Genomic DNA, 18,771 nt, shown 5'->3' with positions numbered 1-18,771 from the left:
TACAATTTGACACTTTTCAGGTCAGTTAAGGTCAGTTTAGGAATGAATATGTATTCCTATTGGCTGCCCTCTTATTTATTCATGTTACCAAGCTTCCCACTGACAGTATATGGGGGATGGGAAATGGAAACAGTTGGTAGCTTGACAAAACAAGTAATGTGATCAGTCAATGTGACTAGAATTTGTGCCCTAACCCTGATACCAGGGGTATTGTGATCTTCCTGCACACAGTGCCCTATTCCTGATACCGGGGGTGTTGGGATCTTCTTGCACACATCCCGGTATCAGGGATAGGGCACTGCATGCAGGAAGATCACAACACCCCTGGTATTAGGGATAGGGCACTGCGTGCAGGAAGATCACAACACTCCTGGTATTAATAGGGATAGGGCACTGCATGCAGGAAGATCACAACACCCATGGTATCAGGGATAGGGCACTGTGTGCAGGAAGATCACCCCGGAGGAGTGAGGGTCAGGCAGCTCCCCCCTGTCTGTGAAGCCAGCCTCTCACTAGTAATGCAGGGAGGGAGCTGTCTCAGACTGGTATCAGGGTTAGGGCACTGTGTGCAGGAAGATCACAACACCCCTGGTGCCAGGGTTAGGGCACTGTGTGCAGGAAAATCACTTAAAATCTACACTTACCAACAATCAATTACATATATTTGAACTGTGTACAGTTCCAGCCAGGACCACCTTTCTAAAATGCACAGTGATTGGCAAATTCAACATGCACTAGCATTTCAGGTGCCTGCTAACAAAAATAATAAACAAACAAGTTCTAGTCACGTGAGTGCTGATCATTAGATTACTTTTTTTGTCAAGCTTCCAACTGTTTCCATTTCACATCCCCCCAACCATTACCTCAGTGTTAGCCTTGGTAACATCAATAGATAAGAGCACAGCCAGCCAATAGGAATACATATTCATTCCTAAGTGACCTTTACTGACCTGGGAAGTGTGAACACTTTGTTTCATTTTCTGTTGGTGTTCGTTAGTTTCCAGTTCCATTTCCCATCCCCCCAACCATCACCTCAGTGGTAACCTTGGTAACATCAATAGATAAGAGGGCAGCCAGCCAATAGGAACACATATTCATTCCTAACTGACCTTCAGTGACCTGGAAAGTGTTTATTTGTATCATTTTCAGTTAGTGCGCACTAAATCGAGTTAGTGCGCACTAAATCGAGTTAGTGCGCACTAAATCGGAGTTAGTGCGCACTAACTGGGAGTTAGTGCGCACTAACTCCCGTTAGTGCGCACTAACACGATTTAACGATTTTTAACGATAAATCGTTAGAATTTCTATTGTATCGTGTTCTATAACGATTTAAGACGATATTAACATTATCGGACGATAATTTTAATCGTTGAAAAACGATTCACATCCCTAATGTAGAGAGTGGTGCTGGAGTTGCATCAAAGTAAAGTATCAAGCCTAATTTGTTAGTGGTAGTAACCACCGCAATAAGGAAGCTACTCCCAGGCTTATTTGTTTACTCAGCCTGTGCAATTTAGTCCTTGTGGGTTGTTGTCTGAATATAAATCCTCTTTTTTCATTCCCCTCTGCCGTGAAGCAGTGAGCTGCACTGTATATGTATTCAAAGTGAATTATCAGGCTTAATTGGTTCGGGGTAGTAACCGCCGCAACAAGCAAGCTACTTCCACGCTTATTTGTGAATGCAAATCCTTTTCCCCACATTTCCTCTTGCCGTTGAAGCATAGAGCAATGTTGGAGTCGCATTAACCGTGTGTATAATTATTGAATATGGGTATTAATCACCAGGTAGTAGCTGACATTCCCGCAAGCCACCCCCATGCCTCTTCTCTTCATTCTCATCCTCAAGACTTTATGGATCCATAGTGTTTATTCCATGCCCCTTTGAAATCCTTCACAGTTTTGGTCTTCACCACTTCCTCCGGAAGGGCGTTCCAGGCATCCACCACCCTCTCTATGAAGAAATATTTCCTGACATTGATTCGAGTCTTCCTCCCTGGAGTTTTAAATCATGACTCCTAGTTCTGCTGATTTTTTTTCAATGGGAAAGGTTTGTCATTGACTTTGGATCATTAAAACCTTTGAAGTATCTGAAAGTCTGTATCACCCCCTGCTCCTCCTTTCCTCCAGGGTATACATATTTAAGTTCTTCAATCTCTCCTCATAAGTTATTTGAAAACCATCCACCTTTTTGGTCACAATTTTTAAATAGCTTAGGAAATTGCCCTCCCTTTTTATTCAGTTTAGGTCAGTAAGCATTATTTACTATGAAATTTTGTATATTATGGCATGCAAAAATCAAAGAAGTCTGTGTGTCTGTGTGTGTGTGTGGGGGGGGGTCTGCAAAACCTTTTGTGGCTGAAAAAGGGGTCCGTGGTCCCTGATGATACTCGGATTGATGGTGGTGACCCTGGAGGTGGTGCCGTGAGCGAGGGAACATATGCATCCTCTTCAGTGCACTCCATCTCGTTGGAGCCCACAGTCTCAAGACTGTTCAATTCGATGCCACCTGCTGATGGAGGTCTGCACTCAGCTGTAGTGGAGATTAAGATTGGGTTATGCCCCTCTACCAGCAGATGGAGATGGAACAAAGCTGACATAACCACCTCCAGGGTCACCACCATCAATCTGAGTATCATCAGGGAACACGGACCCCTTTTTCAGCCACAAAAGGTTTTGCAGACCCCCCCCCCACAGACTTCATAGTAAATAATGCTTACTGACCTAAACTAAATAAATAAATATATATATATATATATATATATATATATATATATATATATATACACACACATACACAAAACTTGATTATTAACAGATAGCCGTTGCAGCTCTCAGCCAACAAGAAAACACAGCTTGGATAGAGTATAACAACACACACTAGTCTAGGGCCTGAATTGACACCAGTAACCCCTGGAACACACAGCCACGTAGGAGGGACCATAGTACAGCCATTCGGCAGCCAAGGATGGGAAGGTGGCTGCACCTGTTTGATTAAAGATTCCCATGCCTATAACACACATGCATGTCAAGAAATCATAAAACATGATCTTTGAAGTTGTCATGCAATTCTAAACTCCAATTTTTTTTTCAGGTTTCCCTTAAGATACAGAGACTGTCAATAATTGGGTTGGGGTTGGGGGTCGATATTTCCACACTTTAATTAAGTTGCTAAACAGTCTTATCAGTATGTTAATAGTCAAGAGCCTCACCCAGGCATTCCTTCCAGTTTACACATAGGCAGGAACATAGACTTCACTGAGAGCCCCAGGGCAGGGTTGGCAAATGGGCACAGCCCCTAATATGAGGAGGAGCCTATCAAGGTACACTACACGTTCCACTAGCGAAAACCCCTGGTAGTAAATGAACACTTTCTACAGCCGGCCCTTCAAATTGGAATGCTCTTCCCCCAGATCTCAGACAAGATCCATGTCCCCCGTCTTTCAAGAAAAAACTTAAAACATGGCTCTTCAAGTTAGCATTCCCTGATTGAGATTCCTCTTACAACAATGACCAACCTTGACCAACTGGTCCAACACTTAACACTGTCTCTTTAGTTATGATTAGCCATAAAGCTATTAAGAAACTATAAACTCCCGTTTGTAAATATTTTGTACTTAAATTTTATTTAGTTAATAATTGTCGAATTATACTCTGTATTTACTTTAAGAATGATGCATTTACTTTGAGAATGATGTTAGCTCAATATTGTTACTTGTCACTTTGTTCCATGTAATGCTCTCATGCAAAGTTTTTTGTTCTTTGGAAACCGGTGTGATTTGTAATTTCTACAAGAATGTCGGTATATAAAAAACCAAAATAAATAAATATGTGGTGTGTGTGTGTATAGACACAAACTTTCATATTTGAATTGTTTATACATTTGTCCTGACAGACATTTGTTTTGAAATATGTCCATTTGAGGCTATTTTTAACATGTTGTTTTAAATATAATGTTTAATAAGATGACCTTTGATTTCTTTGGGGGCTATGTACTAAAGCTTGCACACATTTTTTTTTTCATGTGCTTGCTGAAACAATACTTACTGTTAATGCAAACAGTTTTTTTGTTGTGAGCACTAAAAAGTAGCCTCAGAAGCATCTGACCACTATTAACAGCACCCTATCCTACAAAACTGTCGATTCTATGTACTCGCTATATCTATGTACTAAATAGATTGAAGCTGTGATAAAAGTAGTATGTACATTTTAAGCCGAGCATGTACTTCGGGCTCAGCCCCTTTGCTGCAGACTTATTTAAAAAGTAAGCCCCACACATGCAGCAGCTTGTCAGTGCAAATTTTAGGGTGTACATATTCACATCTATGTGAATGTACAATCACTCCATCCTCATAAATCAGTTGGCGGCAATAGGAATTACTGGCGCCGCACTTAATTGGTTCAAAACTTTTCTCAACAACAGAGGCTACAAGGTTAAAATCCAAACAAAGAATCATCACGTTACAATTCAACTGTAGGAGTCCCACAGGGTTCCTCTCTGTCCCCTACGCTCTTTAACATCTATCTCTTACCGCCATGTCAGCTCCTCTCCAGCCTCAATCTAAAACATTTTCTATATGCGGACGATATTCAGATAATAATTCCTGTTAAAAGACACATACTTGAAAACACTAGATCACTGGGAAAACTGCCGCCACAAATCAAACTCCTCCTCACTAGTCTAAACTTAGTATTAAATTCCTCCAAAACCGAACTCCTGCTCAACTCTCCCGAGAACAGTAACATCACTTCCACTCACCCTGGCATCCCACAATCCACGCAACTGAGAGACTTTGGAGTTTTAATTGACAATCGGATGAATTTGAAAGCATCTATCAACAAAACTACCAAAGACTGTTTTCACAAACTCCAAGTCTTGAAAAGGATAAGACCTCTCTTTCACTTGCAGGACTTTAGAACAATCCTTCAGGCATTAGTTTTTTCAAAGTTAGACTATTGCAATTCTATCCTACTAGGTCTCCCTTCCTCCTATACCAAACCGCTTCAGATGGTACAAAATGCTGCAGCACGAATATTAACAAACACCAGAAGAAGAGATCACATCTCCCCTATTCTAAAAAGCCTTCATTGGCTGCCAGTGCACTTCAGAATTCTCTACAAATCCATCTCCGTTATCTACAAAATCATTCATCAACATACTTCTATCGACCTGCAAATTCCTCTCCTCTTACACAATTCTTCAAGACCTACCAGAGACGCATATAGAGGTTCACTCCAGGTTCCTCCAACCAAAGCCACTAGACATATTACCTTGAGAGATCGGGCCCTCTCTACCTCCGGTCCCCCTTTATGGAATTCCATCCCTCCAGACCTAAGACAGGAACCCTGCCTCCCAACCTTCAGGAAGAGACTTAAGACTTGGCTCTTCAAACAAGCTTTCCTGGACTCCAGCTAATGTCCTTCAACTTCAAGTTCTATAACACAACCAGCACATTTAACTGTTCGTTGTAAATATTTAAAATGCTATTAACCTTTTCTTTTTCCTTCCTCTCCCAGTTTAAGCATCCCTGTTTTTTGTAACTGCTTTCTTCCGCACTACAGTTCCAGTTTGTTTTTTCTTTCTATGCACCACTGTTTTAATGTAAACCAGCATGATGTGATTTTATCATGAATGCCGGTATATAAAAACCTTAAAATAAACATCTTTTTGGAAAGGCTTAGCATGCATGCATGTAAATGGCCTTAGTGTGCATGCTAAACTTAGTGCACAGGCCCTTATGTATTGAATCCTAAGAGATTAACGAACACTAGCCCCTTTTGAGGTCTCTGTTAACTTACAGGCCAATTCAGTAAAAGTCGCGGGAGAGCGGGCAAGTGCACAGGCCACTCTCCTGTGTGTACAATTCAGTATTTAAATGAGGGCCCATGGTAAAAAGAGGCGCTAGGGACACTAGCGCGTTCCTAGCGCCTCTTTTTTGACGAGTGGCGGCTGTCAGCGAGTTTGACAGCAGACGCTCAATTTTGCTGTCATCTGTTATCAAACCTGCTGACAGCCACGGGTTCGGAAACCGGACGCCGACAAACGAGCGTCCGGTTTTTAACCTGCGGGCTGATTTTAAATTTTTTTATTACTTTAAATTATTTTTTACTTTGGGACCTCCGACTTAATATCGCCATGATATTAAGTCGGAGGGTGTACAGAAAAGCAGTTTTTATTGCTTTTCTGTACACTTTCCCAGCGCCTGCAGAAATTAACGCCTTCCTTTTGGGTAGCTTTTAATTTCTGAAAGTAAAATGTGCGGTTTGACCGCACATTTTACTTAGTGAATCGCGCGGGAATAACTAATAGGGCCATCAACATGCATTTGCATGTTGCGGTCACTATTAGTTTCGGGGGGGTTGGATGCTCGTTTTCGATGTGCTATTACCCCTTACTGAATAAGGGGTAAAGCTAGCACGTCAAACGCGTGTCCAAACGCGGGTTAACACTGCACTCCACTGGAGCACACTGTACTGTATTGGCCTGTATGAGATGTGTAAATATTTAGTGGAGGTTTTTTTCCTTCTATTTATTTGTTTTTAATTTTGATTTCAAAATCTCTTTTCTACAGGCACAGGTGCTGTTCATGGGTAATAACTATTGGTGAGGAAAGGATAAAAGATTACTGGGAGAGAAGTTGCAATAATATAGCATAGATTAGGAAAAACTAATTTGGAATACCTTTATGAGGATAGCTAATACTTTGTCAAGATAAAATGCGTAAAGATAGGGGAAACTTGAGAGAGTGAGCATCCTGAAGCCAAGTATTTGCTTGTGTATCTTAATAGAAACTAGATGTTTGAAGAAAAATGTTTCTCTTGTGTCTGAAAGGTATGAGTCCAGCTGATCCATTGATCAAATTGAGTAATACCTCAGCATGGTTAGTTTTGTCTATCTGGTGTGCAAATCCTACTGCTCTAATATCTGGCATCCAAATTGATTCCCCCACTCTGAATGTTCTGAGCAGCAGACCATACTGTTGCCAACCTGTAACTGAAATATGTTAAAAACACATTTGAATTTTTAAGGTGCTGTATCTGGAATTAAAAAGCATATACTCATCATGTCATTGTTAAATACTCACCTGAGTGCAGTAAATTGTGATTGCTCTTGGTTTGCTGTTCCCAGTTATTACTGTTATTAATATCACTAACTCACAAAGTACATAAATTGTGATTAAGTGCTCATGCTTTGTATAACATTCAGCTGTGCTAATCTCTAGTGTGCAACTTTAAGCTATTAGATGGATCTTTAATTTATAGAACTATACATATGAGTAGTTAATAAATATCTACTTCCATCATGTTTTTCTTAGGCGAGATAAGTTATGGATCTGCATGGAGTTCTGTGGAGGCGGTTCTTTACAGGACATTTATCATGGTAAGCTAAAATTTATTTTCTTACACTGGATGACCAATCCTTCCCCCTACCCTAAATAAATAAATAAATAAATAATCCAGCATGTGTCATAAATAGGAGATGTGGCAAGCTATGCTGTCATATCCTTTTTTTTTTTTTTTTTTGGGAAAAAAACCCAATAATGGCCAATATCATTATATCATCAAAAACAAGCTCAATCAATAAAAAAAGATGATATATAATACAAAACAATATTAGTTTTTAATATATATACAAAATCCATAAAAACTCAGCATATTACAAAATAAGGGGAATGGAACAACTCCCCTATGAGGAAAGACTAAAGAGGTTAGGACTTTTCAGCTTGGAGAAGAGACGGCTGAGGGGAGGGGGGGGGATATGATAGAGGTGTTTAAAATCATGAGAGGTCAAGAAATGGGTAAATGTGAATCGGTTATTTACTCTTTCAGATAATAGAAAGTCTAGGGGGCACTCCAGGAAGTTAGCATGTGGCACATTTAAAACTAATCGGAGAAAGTTCTTTTTTACTCAACGCACAATTAAACTCTGGTATTTGTTGCCAGAGGATGTGGTTAGTGCAGTTAGTATAGCTGTGTTTAAAAAAGGATTGGATAAGTTCTTGGAGGAGAAGTCCATTACCTGCTATTAAGTTCACTTAGAGAATAGCCACTGCCATTAGCAATGGTAACATTGACTAGACTTAGTGTTTGGGTACTTGCCAGGTTCTTGTGGCCTGGATAGGCCACTGTTGGAAACAGGATGCTGGGCTTGATGGACCCTTGGTCTGACCCAGTATGGCATTTTCTTATGTTCTTAATGCATGGAACACACACTGACCAAATGTAAAAGGCAAATACAAAATTATAAACTCTAAAAGAAACTCCCAAAAGATCAAAATATCAGAAACTACATATCAAAAAAACAGTCCCAAAGGCGTGAAAAAATGTATCCTATAAATGTGCACATCTTTGGGTCCTTATACCTGAGGTTAAAATACCGGTGTGCACAACTAATGTTCAGTTCCATAGAGATTAAAGTTCCATGAAGATTCAACTCTATGGAGTAAAACATTTTGGGATTTTATTCATGGTTTGTTCTTGCGATTTGTGATATGTGGGTAAGACCATTTGTCAAATCAAAATTTGAATTATCGAGCATTGTAGTAAAATTTGAGGGGCTGTTATGGATGCCCCCCTGCTTTAGGATTGGAAGGACAGAGGCCATGAGGTGGTTGATTTTTTTCATCTTTGAGATATCAGATTTTCAGAAGATAGTTTGCTGTTAGACTTGACTGTAATTGCCATTTGGCAGCAATCTCCTGAAGAAGCCTTGTGGAGCAAAAATGTTTGGATTTTAATTTTCATGGAACTTTAATCCCTATGAAACTGCACATTTTATGTGCACACCAGTATTTTAACACCTTTGGAACTTTACATCTGATGTGCACATTTTTCGGTAGAATTTTTTAACCCCTTTGGGACTGTATTTTTGATTCGTGGTTTCTGGGACTTTGATTTTTTGAAACTTTCCCCTTTTTAGTGTTTGTTTTTGTCTATTATGTGTGGTCAATGTGTGGTTCTGTGTTGCTATATGCAATGAATAGTTATGGATTTTGTATACTGATATGAAGGACTAATATTTTTTTATATCTATTTTTGGCACAAAAAGGGCCAACACCCCAGGAGAGAACTGGTAATTGCTGGTAAAGATGATCAATTCTTGAATTGTTCATATGTGATTCATTTTATTTAAAATATTTATATACCACCTTCTGATAAAAAAATCAAAGCATTGTACTGTCAATTTAAAATGCAATATATAAAATTATATACAATAAATAAAAGCCATCAATCTAAAATTCCTACTGTACAAGCCCGTATTATGCAGTGTGCATGTATGTGTGTACATGTTCTCTCAGCAAACATTTTCTTTGAAAATTTTGTCTTTCACATTGATTATTTTTGTTCTCCATGGATAAGCAAGAACAAATAGCCACACACGTAGGTGATGTCATTGGATGGCGCTGTGCGGCGGGGGGGGAGATCTCTCTTACTGAACCCATAGACTGAAAAAGCCTTTGTGAGCATGCATGATGAGGTCCTGTGCTGCCGTCCTCATGCAAGCCAAGTCAACTTTTTCTCATCCACAGTTGATTAGCTGTGGAAGATTTTTCTCTTTCTCATTTTGCCATCACCATGATTGTTTATTAATTTCTTTTCATTTATTTTGAGTAAAAAACAAGTTATATTGATTCTTTTCAGCTTTATCCCATAAGTCACCGAAATCTGAAAAAGCCCTTTTAAATTGTGAAAAATTGTCTTCATAAAATGGGAAGCCAGGACAACACAATTTGTGCAACATGAGCCTAGATCTATGCCATGACCCAACTCCTGCAGCCCATGTAGGATAATGCATCCATGTGTTATCAGATTTAGGAGTATAAAGCTCAAATATGAGCTCTCTTCGGCCTGAGAACGAGAGAGCTCCTCCTCTTGAAAAGGCCCAAAATTAAGCAAATCAGAACCTCAAGGCACAGACAAGACTAGTTCCTTCCCTAGAGTACGTCCCAGAAAGAGGAACCATTACTCTATGAAATCTTTGGATAAAAAACAGAGATGACAAACTGGGACATCTGGAAAAAACACCATGCCAAAAAAAACCGGTGCTGAGCATGTCAGTGCCATGTACCTCAGAGCCATTTATATTGGTGTTAAATGGTGCCTTTGGCGCTGAAGCCAATAGCACAAAGAGAAATAAATAATAAAGGGCTGTCTAAGAAACACTGTTCTGGAGTCTGATAATTCATCTGGGTGAGCTTTGCCATGCCACCACTGTCAGAAGCACTTGTTCATAAAACATAGGGTTTGTGAAATCAATATATGTCTAGTCCAGTATAGCCAGCATCATGAACAAGAGATTCACTTTTTCTATTTTGGAAAGGGTGACTACAGCAATTGCTACCTTTGGGATGCAGAGAAGCAAAGGTCTGCATCAAAGAGTTCACCTATAATATTCCAGACTTTAAAGACTCAGAATACTCAGGTCATTCTGATTCTTTAAAATCAATAGAGCAATATTTTGAATTACTAACAAACCCTTCTCCAGAACCACAGAGTAGCCGACACTTCTGGAGGACTTGACTTATCCAGCTTTCTTGCTGAAAATGTCACAATATTCTTTATATGAAACTTCTCACAAAACTTTTAAATACAAATTAAAAGGAGGAAAAAGACCTCAGCACAGAGAATGTGTAATGAAAATTGCTATAATTTCATTTATTGGACAAAACATCTTTTTGAACAATAAATTATAATGCAAAAATCTACTTTTTGTTTCTTCTTCTTTTGACATACCATAGTCTCATCATTCATAAATAATAAATATAACTTAACTTGTAAACTGTTACATGTTCAGAGATAAATCTGAGGAAGAGCAATGCTCAAATCATGCTGGAAAAGATTTGTTAGAAAGCCGACACAGCCAGCACTGCAGCCAGCATTTCACTGCTTAGAGCTACTTCAGGGTATTTCTATAAAGATAAAATTTAACACAAGTGACCACTGGTCCAAACAAAAAATCTAATGTAGGTGAAATTTACTTAGATAACAGATAATTCAAAGTCTTCAGGGTGATGGAATATACCAAAGAATTAAAAAAAAAAAATAATAATAATAATGGCACTAACACACAGTGTTAGCAACCTTTATCTAGGCTATATGTTGGCCAAGAGATCTATTACTAATCAATCAAACCATTGTGAGGAAATTTCAAAAAAGATGAACAAAGAAAATCTTAGAATCCAGCTCACTAGCCAGAAAACTTCATAAAAATATTCCCCATTCGATTGTTGAGACCAGTGGGTTCTATAGTCTTTAATCAGAAAATTCAGTTCTGCTCCATGCGTTGTAATTGAGCATTATAGTTCCCCTCCCCTAGGATGCTTCTTGATTATGTCTGTATCAAAAAATCCTAAAGCTTGACCATTTTGAATGCAGTGCGACACAAATGATGTAGTTCTTTTGGAACAGAGACAGGTCCTATGTTCATTCAATCTTGTCCACAGTGTTTTGTTGGTATTACCAAACCTCAAAAAGCACCCAATTATTCTGGGGAATTTATGATAAACTATCAAATCAATAGATTAATGCCCCATAAATATCTTTTCTCTGAACATTCAAAATACACTATTCCATGCTCAAAACAATGAGTCATGTATTGATCCAAACAATATTCACTGAGGGCTACGGAGTCTCTGGTGGCTCCTATAGCCCAGCTGTTTAACCAACAAAAAAGTTTTGGAAAGATAGAGGAAGGGTTTCATATATATGAGTATTAAACCCCAATGGGTGAACTCTTTTTTTTTCATGTATAATCATCAACCAAACCTCCTCCATCCAATATTTTTGTCAATTCTGTACACCCTAGGTGAAAACTGCATATATTTTTTTCTTTTTAAATTGTGTCAAAAATCTTTAAAAAGCAAGCTTTAAATGTCCCGACTTATCTGGTATCATTGAAAACCTGACGCAGCCACGTTTCTGGTTCATTAAAGGACCTTTCTTAAGGGGATATTCTCCTGTTGTAATCGGTCGGTGTACCAAAATAGCTGGAAAAGAATGCAACGATGTTATATTTCCTCAAGGTATTACCAACATAGAAACATAAAAATGAGGGCAGAAAAGGACCAAATGGCACATCCTGTCTGTCCAGTAATCTTATGGTATCTGCTGTGCTGTGTAGGTTACCCCATGCTTATCAGTTTCCCACACCGTAAATGTCAGGGCCCTTGGTTGCTGTTTGAATCCAATTCCCAGTTATGCCTTGCTGTTGAAGCAGAGAGCAATGTTTGAGTTGTGTCAACATATCAGTTTTATTGGTTAAGGGTAGTAACCGCCGCACCAGCAAGTTACTCTATGCACTCTTTTCTTCATTTCCATCCTTTAACCTTTAGGGATCCACAGTATTTATCCCATGCTCTTTTGAATTCTTTCATTGTTTTGGATTTCACCACCTCTGGAAGGGCATTTCAGGCATCCACAACATAAACATTTTATCACGTAGACCACAGAGGTTGATGCACAATTGGTGAAATATTGAAGATATGTTTGCTGATCTGCAGAAATGACAAATCTCTTCTGCTGTAGATTAAGTATGTCAAACAAGATCTGATTTTATAATGTCCAAAGTCTCTTTCAAATGTATTTATAAGAGCTGATCTCAATGATGGTAACTCAGAGGTGCACAAATGCAGAGATTCTTACTTTTGATAAGGACTATCCTCATTCATGCTATTCTGAAGCAGGGATGTGGAACCTGCCAGTGACTATGAAAAATACTCCTGATTTTTGAAGATAAGAATGAGTAGTGAGTGATGCATGCAAACACATTGGAGTGGATTTAATTATTGTTGAGAATGTAAACCGAATTGATCAATAATTATGTTATTGGAAAGTAGGTATAGAAAAATGCTAAATAAATAAATAAAATAAATTTCTGGGACATAGTAGTAGATTCTTGTTAACGTGGACTTGGCCCCCCGTGCGAGACGAGTTCGGGCGCGGCCCAGAGGCAGCGGGTGCGCTTCCTCAAGCTCGGCGGTGAAGGTACTCACCCTCTCCCCCCGCAGCCGGAGACTGCCCGGGTTGCAACCGGGAAGCGTCGAAGACAAGGTAAGGCGTTCATCTTTTCTTGTTGGTCTCCGAGGAAGTGAGGATTCGCAGAGCCGCCACAGAGGTTGCCATTTGCCTGCCTGGTTCGTCACCGCGCATTGGGCGCACGCTGTTGAACAGCGCACGCTGTTGGACGCACGCTGTTGGGGCATATTAGTAGGCGCACGTAGTTCAGCGCACGACTGTTTAAGCGCCCGCTGATAAGCATCAGTTCCTAGGCGCACATGGAGTGTAAGAGAGCCCATGCGTCGGCGGAGCCGGCACCTCCAGCATCGGGCGTAAGCCTCTGCTCGGCATGCAACCTCAGAGCCACACAAGGCGAGGAGCTGTCTCCCTATGTGCCCAATGTGAAGAGGCCCTAGGAGTTCCAGGCCAGGACCGGTTGCAGCCCAGCATACTTGCCTGTTCCTCAGGGAACACCCCGGACCTAGCAGGCAGCGGTGAGCAGCCGGGGAACCCGAGAGACCTGGTACCCCTCAGACCAGATCCTGCTTCGCTCTCATGGGTGAAATTATTCAAGGGGATTCATGCCTTTGTCACAATGCAGGCTGCTCCCCGAGCGGGTCCATACGTACCGGATGACCCGGCCCCGGGGCCCTCAAGGCCTAGGCACGGCCACTCGCCACCCGGAACCCCCACTTATGGGGATTTAGATTACCCTGAGGAAGATGACGTCCCCCGAGGAGGGCGAACTTCCCTCGGGGATTGAACCATATCGGACCATGAGGCGCTTCTTTCTGAAAGGGGATCTCCCAGGCCTGATCTCTCAATGCCTGTCTGAGCTGGCTATCCCGGGCCATGACGCCCCAGGGGAACCTAGAATGAACCCCCCTGTTAGAGGGCCTGCGCCAAACGTCTCACCATTTTCCCCTCCTACAAGCAGCTCAGCAGGTAATCGATCTGGAATGGAATAAGCCGGAGGCCTCATTCAAAGGGGGTCAGGCCTTGGCTGGCATGTACTCCTTAGACCCGGCAACCAAGGAGAAGCTGGTGTGCCCCCAGGTAGACGCCATAGTTAGCGCAGTTGTGAAGCGCACCACCATTCCGGTGGAGGGGGGGACGGCCCTCAAGGATACACATGACCGGCGCATGGACACCATTCTGAAACAGGCCTTTGAGGTGGCAGCCATGTCCCTATGAATTGCGACCTGCTGCACCGTGGTGACACGTTCCTGTTCGTCACAGGCTAGGAACACCACCCCGGGAGAAGAAATGGAATTGGCTCTCTCGTTCCTCACTGATGCAGCCTCCAACCTAGTCCGTATGGCAGCCAAAGGAGTGTCATCCTCAGTGGCGGCCAGGAGACAGCTCTGGCTACGTAATTGGTCGGCCGACTCCTCTTCCAAGACGCGCCTCACGAGAATGCCCTTTGAGGGATCCCTCCTGTTTGGCAGCGACCTTGAGAAACTGGCCAATAAATGGGGCGCCTCTCCATTACCCCGTCTACCAGAAGACAGGTTAAGAAGGAACCAGCGCCCTTTTCCTAGACCATCCAGAGGTAGAACCTCTCAGCGCTTCAACCCTTACAGGACTCGCTACCCAGCACCTCGTTCGCAGGCCAGGAACCAGTCCTTTCGGCCTAAGCAAAGCAAGAGGGGAACCGGCTCGGGTTCGGGTCCCGGCCGTACCCCACAATGACAATCAGCCGACCCATCTGGGGGTAGCGGCCATAGGGGGCAGGCTATCCCTCTTCTACTGCAGGTGGGTCGAGATTACCTCGGATCAGTGGGTCCTCGCCATCATCCAAGAAGGGTATTACCTGGATTTTCTTCGACTTCCGCCGGACAGGTTTGTGGAATCCCCTTGTTTGCCCATCAAGAGGACGGCCCTAGACGTTACTTTGCGGAGGCTCCTGTACCTAAAGGCCATAATCCCAGTGCCTGCAAGGGAGATGAATTCTGGGCATTATTCCATTTATTTCATCGTGCCCAAGAAGGAGGGCACTTTCCTGCCCGTCCTGGACCTCAAGTCAGTCAACCGATACCTACAGGTCCCCAGCTTTTGCATGGAAACTCTGCGGTCTGTCAAGAATTCAGTACAGCCAGGGGAGTTTCTCACATCCCTAGATCTGTTGGAAAGCCTACCTGCATATCCCAATCCATCGGGATCATCAGCGCTATTTACGCTTCAAGGTCCTGGACCTACACTTCCAGTTCCGAGCTTTTCCCTTCGGGTTAGCCACCGTGCCGCGGACCTTTACCAAGGTCATAGTAGTGGCAGCGTCCCTCAGGAAGGAGGGAATCCTCGTCTATTCCTACCTGGACAATTGGCTGATCCGGGCGAAGTCACCAGAGGAGAGCCACCAGGCAACCCAACAGAGTTATAGCTCTTCTGGAAAGCCTAGGATGGGTTGTAAACTTGAACAAGAGTTCCCTACAGCCTTCTCAGTCGCTGGAATACCTAGGAGTCCGATTCGACACCCAGGAAGACATGGTCAGCCTGACCTCCAAGAGAAGATCAAAGCTCCGGAATCGTCTGCAGGCCCTGCTGGGCGCCACCTGACCCACAGCTTGGGATTACTTATAGGTCCTTGGCCTTATGGCATCCACACTGGAGCTGATACCACGGGCGCGAGCTCATATGAAAGTTACAACGCGCCCTCCTATCTCGGTGGAGTCCACGATCACAGAACTACACCACACACCTACCTCTACCAGCCAGAGTGCGGAATCGGCTATGGTGGTGGTTGCAGCCCGGCCACATGAGCCGGGGGTCGAGAATATCCTCCCCAACCTGGACCCTGCTCACGACAGATGCCAGCCTGAATGGATGGTGAGCACACTGCGAAGAACTCAACGCCCAAGGGCGGTGGAACAGAGAAGAGTCGGGGTGGAACATTAACTGCTAGAGGCACGGGCAGTCAGGCTAGCGTGCCTGCGATTTGCCCACAGACTTCGCAACGGAGCGGTCAGAGTGATGTCAGACAACGCCACCACGGTGGCATACATCAACCGACAGGGTGGAACCAGAAGCCAACAGGTATCCCTAGAAATAACCCCCCTGATGACTTGGGCGGAAGCAAATCTCCAGGACATCTCCGCCGTCCACATCGCTGGGAAGGACAACACCACGGCAGACTTCCTCAGCAGAGAAAGCCTAAAACCAGGGGAATGGCAGCTGTTGCCCACAGCTTTCCAGATGATTGTGGATCAGTGGGGGACTCCGGGCATGGACCTACTAGCGGACAGGTCCAATGCTCAAGTACCCAGATACTTCAGTCGCAGACGAGATCCTCTCTCCCACGGGATCGACGCCCTGGTACAGCCATGGCCTCAGGGGATCCTGCTATATGCTTTTCCTCCATGGCCCCTGCTGGGAGCCATTATACACAAGATTCAGCGACACAGAGGCCTAGTTCTTCTACTGGCCCCGGACTGGCCAAGAAGGCCCTGGTACGGAGACATGAGAAGACTACTGGCAGGGAATCCATTTCCCCTGCCTCCACACAGGGACCTGCGGCAGCAAGGTCCCATCCTCCACGAGGATCCAGCTCAATTCTCTCTTACGGTCTGGCCCTTGAGAGGGTTAGACTGAAGAAAAGAGGATATTCGGGGCCGGTAATAGATACACTCCTACGAGCACGCAAGTTCTCCACATCACTAACTTACATAAGGATCTGGAGAGTATTTGAAGCCTGGTGCGAAACTCACGGCACCAATCCACATGCCGCTAAGATCCCTATCATTTTGGATTTCCTGCAAGATGGACTTCAGAAGGGTCTGTCCCTCAGTTCCATCAAGGTTCAAGTGGCAGCGGTATCCTGCTACGGTCCCCGGAGTGACGGCAACAGCATTGCCACACACCCAGACGTTTCCTGAAAGGAGTCAAACACATTCGCCTGCCACTGAAGTGGCCAGTACCCCTGTGGAACCTCAACCTAGTTTTGGAATTTCTAGCGGGACACGCCTTTACACTCCTTCGAAGCCTGTCCATCCGTTTGTTAACCTTGAAGATGGTGTTCCTGCAGGCTGTATGCTCAGCACGCCACATCTCTGAGCTACAAGCACTGTCCTGCCGGGATCCGTTTCTCAGAATCACTCCAGAGACTATCCATCTTCGCACGGTTCCTTCCTTCTTACCCAAAGTAGTCTCACACTTCCACCTCAAGCAAACCATATCCTTGCCTACCACGGAAGGTTTGAAGAAGTCGGAAGAAGGTTGAATACTACGCCATCTCGACATCGGCAGGCTACTGTCCAGATACCTGGAAATGTCAGAAGCAGTACGAAAGTCAGACCACCTGTTCGTCCTTCACATCGCAAAGAAGCAAGGGGAAGCGGCCTCACGGGCAACCATCGCCCGCTGGATCAAAGAAGTTATCAAGGCGGCCTACGTAGAAGCGGGAAAGCCACCACCTCTACGGGTCAAGGCTCACTCTACCAGAGCGCATGCGGCTTCCTGGGCAGAAACTAGGATGCTGTTGCCTGCAGTGATCTGCAAGGCGGCGACATGGTCCTCCCTCCATATCTTCTCCAGATTCTACCGTCTGGATGTCCAGGCTAGGGAGGACACAGCATTCGCGAGGGCTATCCTCCATGGACCTCGGGCAGCCTCCCGCCCAGTCCGGGAGTAGCTTTTGTACATCCCACTTGTTCTGAGTCCATCTGGCTACACGCTAGGAAATGTTGAGATTACTTACCTGATCATCTGCATACACTAAGGAAAACGAGATTGACTCAGCATCCCGCCCGGCTGCCGGTATACATGGGGATTCAACAACTCACGGTAAGCCATGTTTTCTTATGATAGGGCATCCACCCTGCCGGGTGTCGATGCCTTCTGGTTGAGTACACTGGCGGTCTCCAGCTACTATCAATCAGTCAGGGTAATCCTGTTCATTTAATCGATCGGTCAGTTACACATATATCCATAAAGCTTTTGCAAGGAAAATTACTGAATTGCTGCACTTCCTGCGAGGGTATATTTACCCGTGCTGACGTCAGATCCGTCTCCAAGTGCTAGCACGAGCACACTATACCCACTTGTTTTGAGTCCATCTGCATACACTAGGAAAAGGAGATTATCATGTAAGTAATCTCAACATTATATGTGTAAATGGTGACCCACCCTTAGCCTGTCCCCTTTTATTCAAGCAAATGTATCCATGCGCCAGCATTTGCATGTGTAAGTTTGAGGTTTATAAAATAGTTATGTGAATGTGCTATTTGTGTACACATGCTCATTTTTATTCACACAACTAAGAACATAAGAAAATGCCATACTTGGTCAGACCAAGGGTCCATCAAGCCCAGCATCCTGTTTCCAACAGTGGCCAATCCAGGCCATAAGAACCTGGCAAGTACCCAAAAACTAAGGCTATTTTCTAAGTGAACTTAATAGCAGGTAATGGACTTCTCCTCCAAGAACTCATCCAATCCTTTTTTAAACACAGCTATACTAACTGCACTAACCACATTCTCTGGCAACAAATTCCAGAGTTTAATTGTGCGTTGAGTAAAAAAGAACTTTCTCCGATTAGTTTTTAGTGTGCCCCATGCTAACTTCATGGAGTGCCCCCTAGTCTTTCTACTATCCGAAAGAGTAAATAACCGATTCACATCTACCCGTTCCAGACCTCTTATGATTTTTTTTTATTATTATTTATTTAAAGTTTTTATTGAGACACCAACATGTACAGAAAATGTAAACATTCAACAATGGTATGAGCATAATAATGATTTCTACAGAAGCTAGACATGGAATGTAGTATATCCATGTATAAAA

The 18,771-nt window shown here is 43.3% G+C and overlaps 1 protein-coding gene across 3 annotated transcripts in view; it reads left to right on the top strand.

The window, feature by feature from the left end:
- MAP4K3 (mitogen-activated protein kinase kinase kinase kinase 3) overlaps window positions 1–18,771 on the top strand; it is a 1,052,401-nt gene that overhangs the window by 283,698 nt on the left and 749,932 nt on the right. For all 3 annotated transcript variants that reach the window (XM_029594354.1, XM_029594353.1, XM_029594355.1), the window contains exon 4: window positions 7,314–7,378. In XM_029594354.1, coding sequence (XP_029450214.1) covers window positions 7,314–7,378 — 65 coding nt within the window. The remainder of the gene's footprint in view (window positions 1–7,313; window positions 7,379–18,771) is intronic.

Source organism: Rhinatrema bivittatum, chromosome 3 (genome assembly GCF_901001135.1).
Source record: "Rhinatrema bivittatum chromosome 3, aRhiBiv1.1, whole genome shotgun sequence".
Taxonomy (NCBI): domain Eukaryota; kingdom Metazoa; phylum Chordata; class Amphibia; order Gymnophiona; family Rhinatrematidae; genus Rhinatrema; species Rhinatrema bivittatum.
The sequence above is the reverse complement of the archived record's forward strand: the minus strand, read 5'-3'. Positions and strand labels throughout refer to the sequence as shown.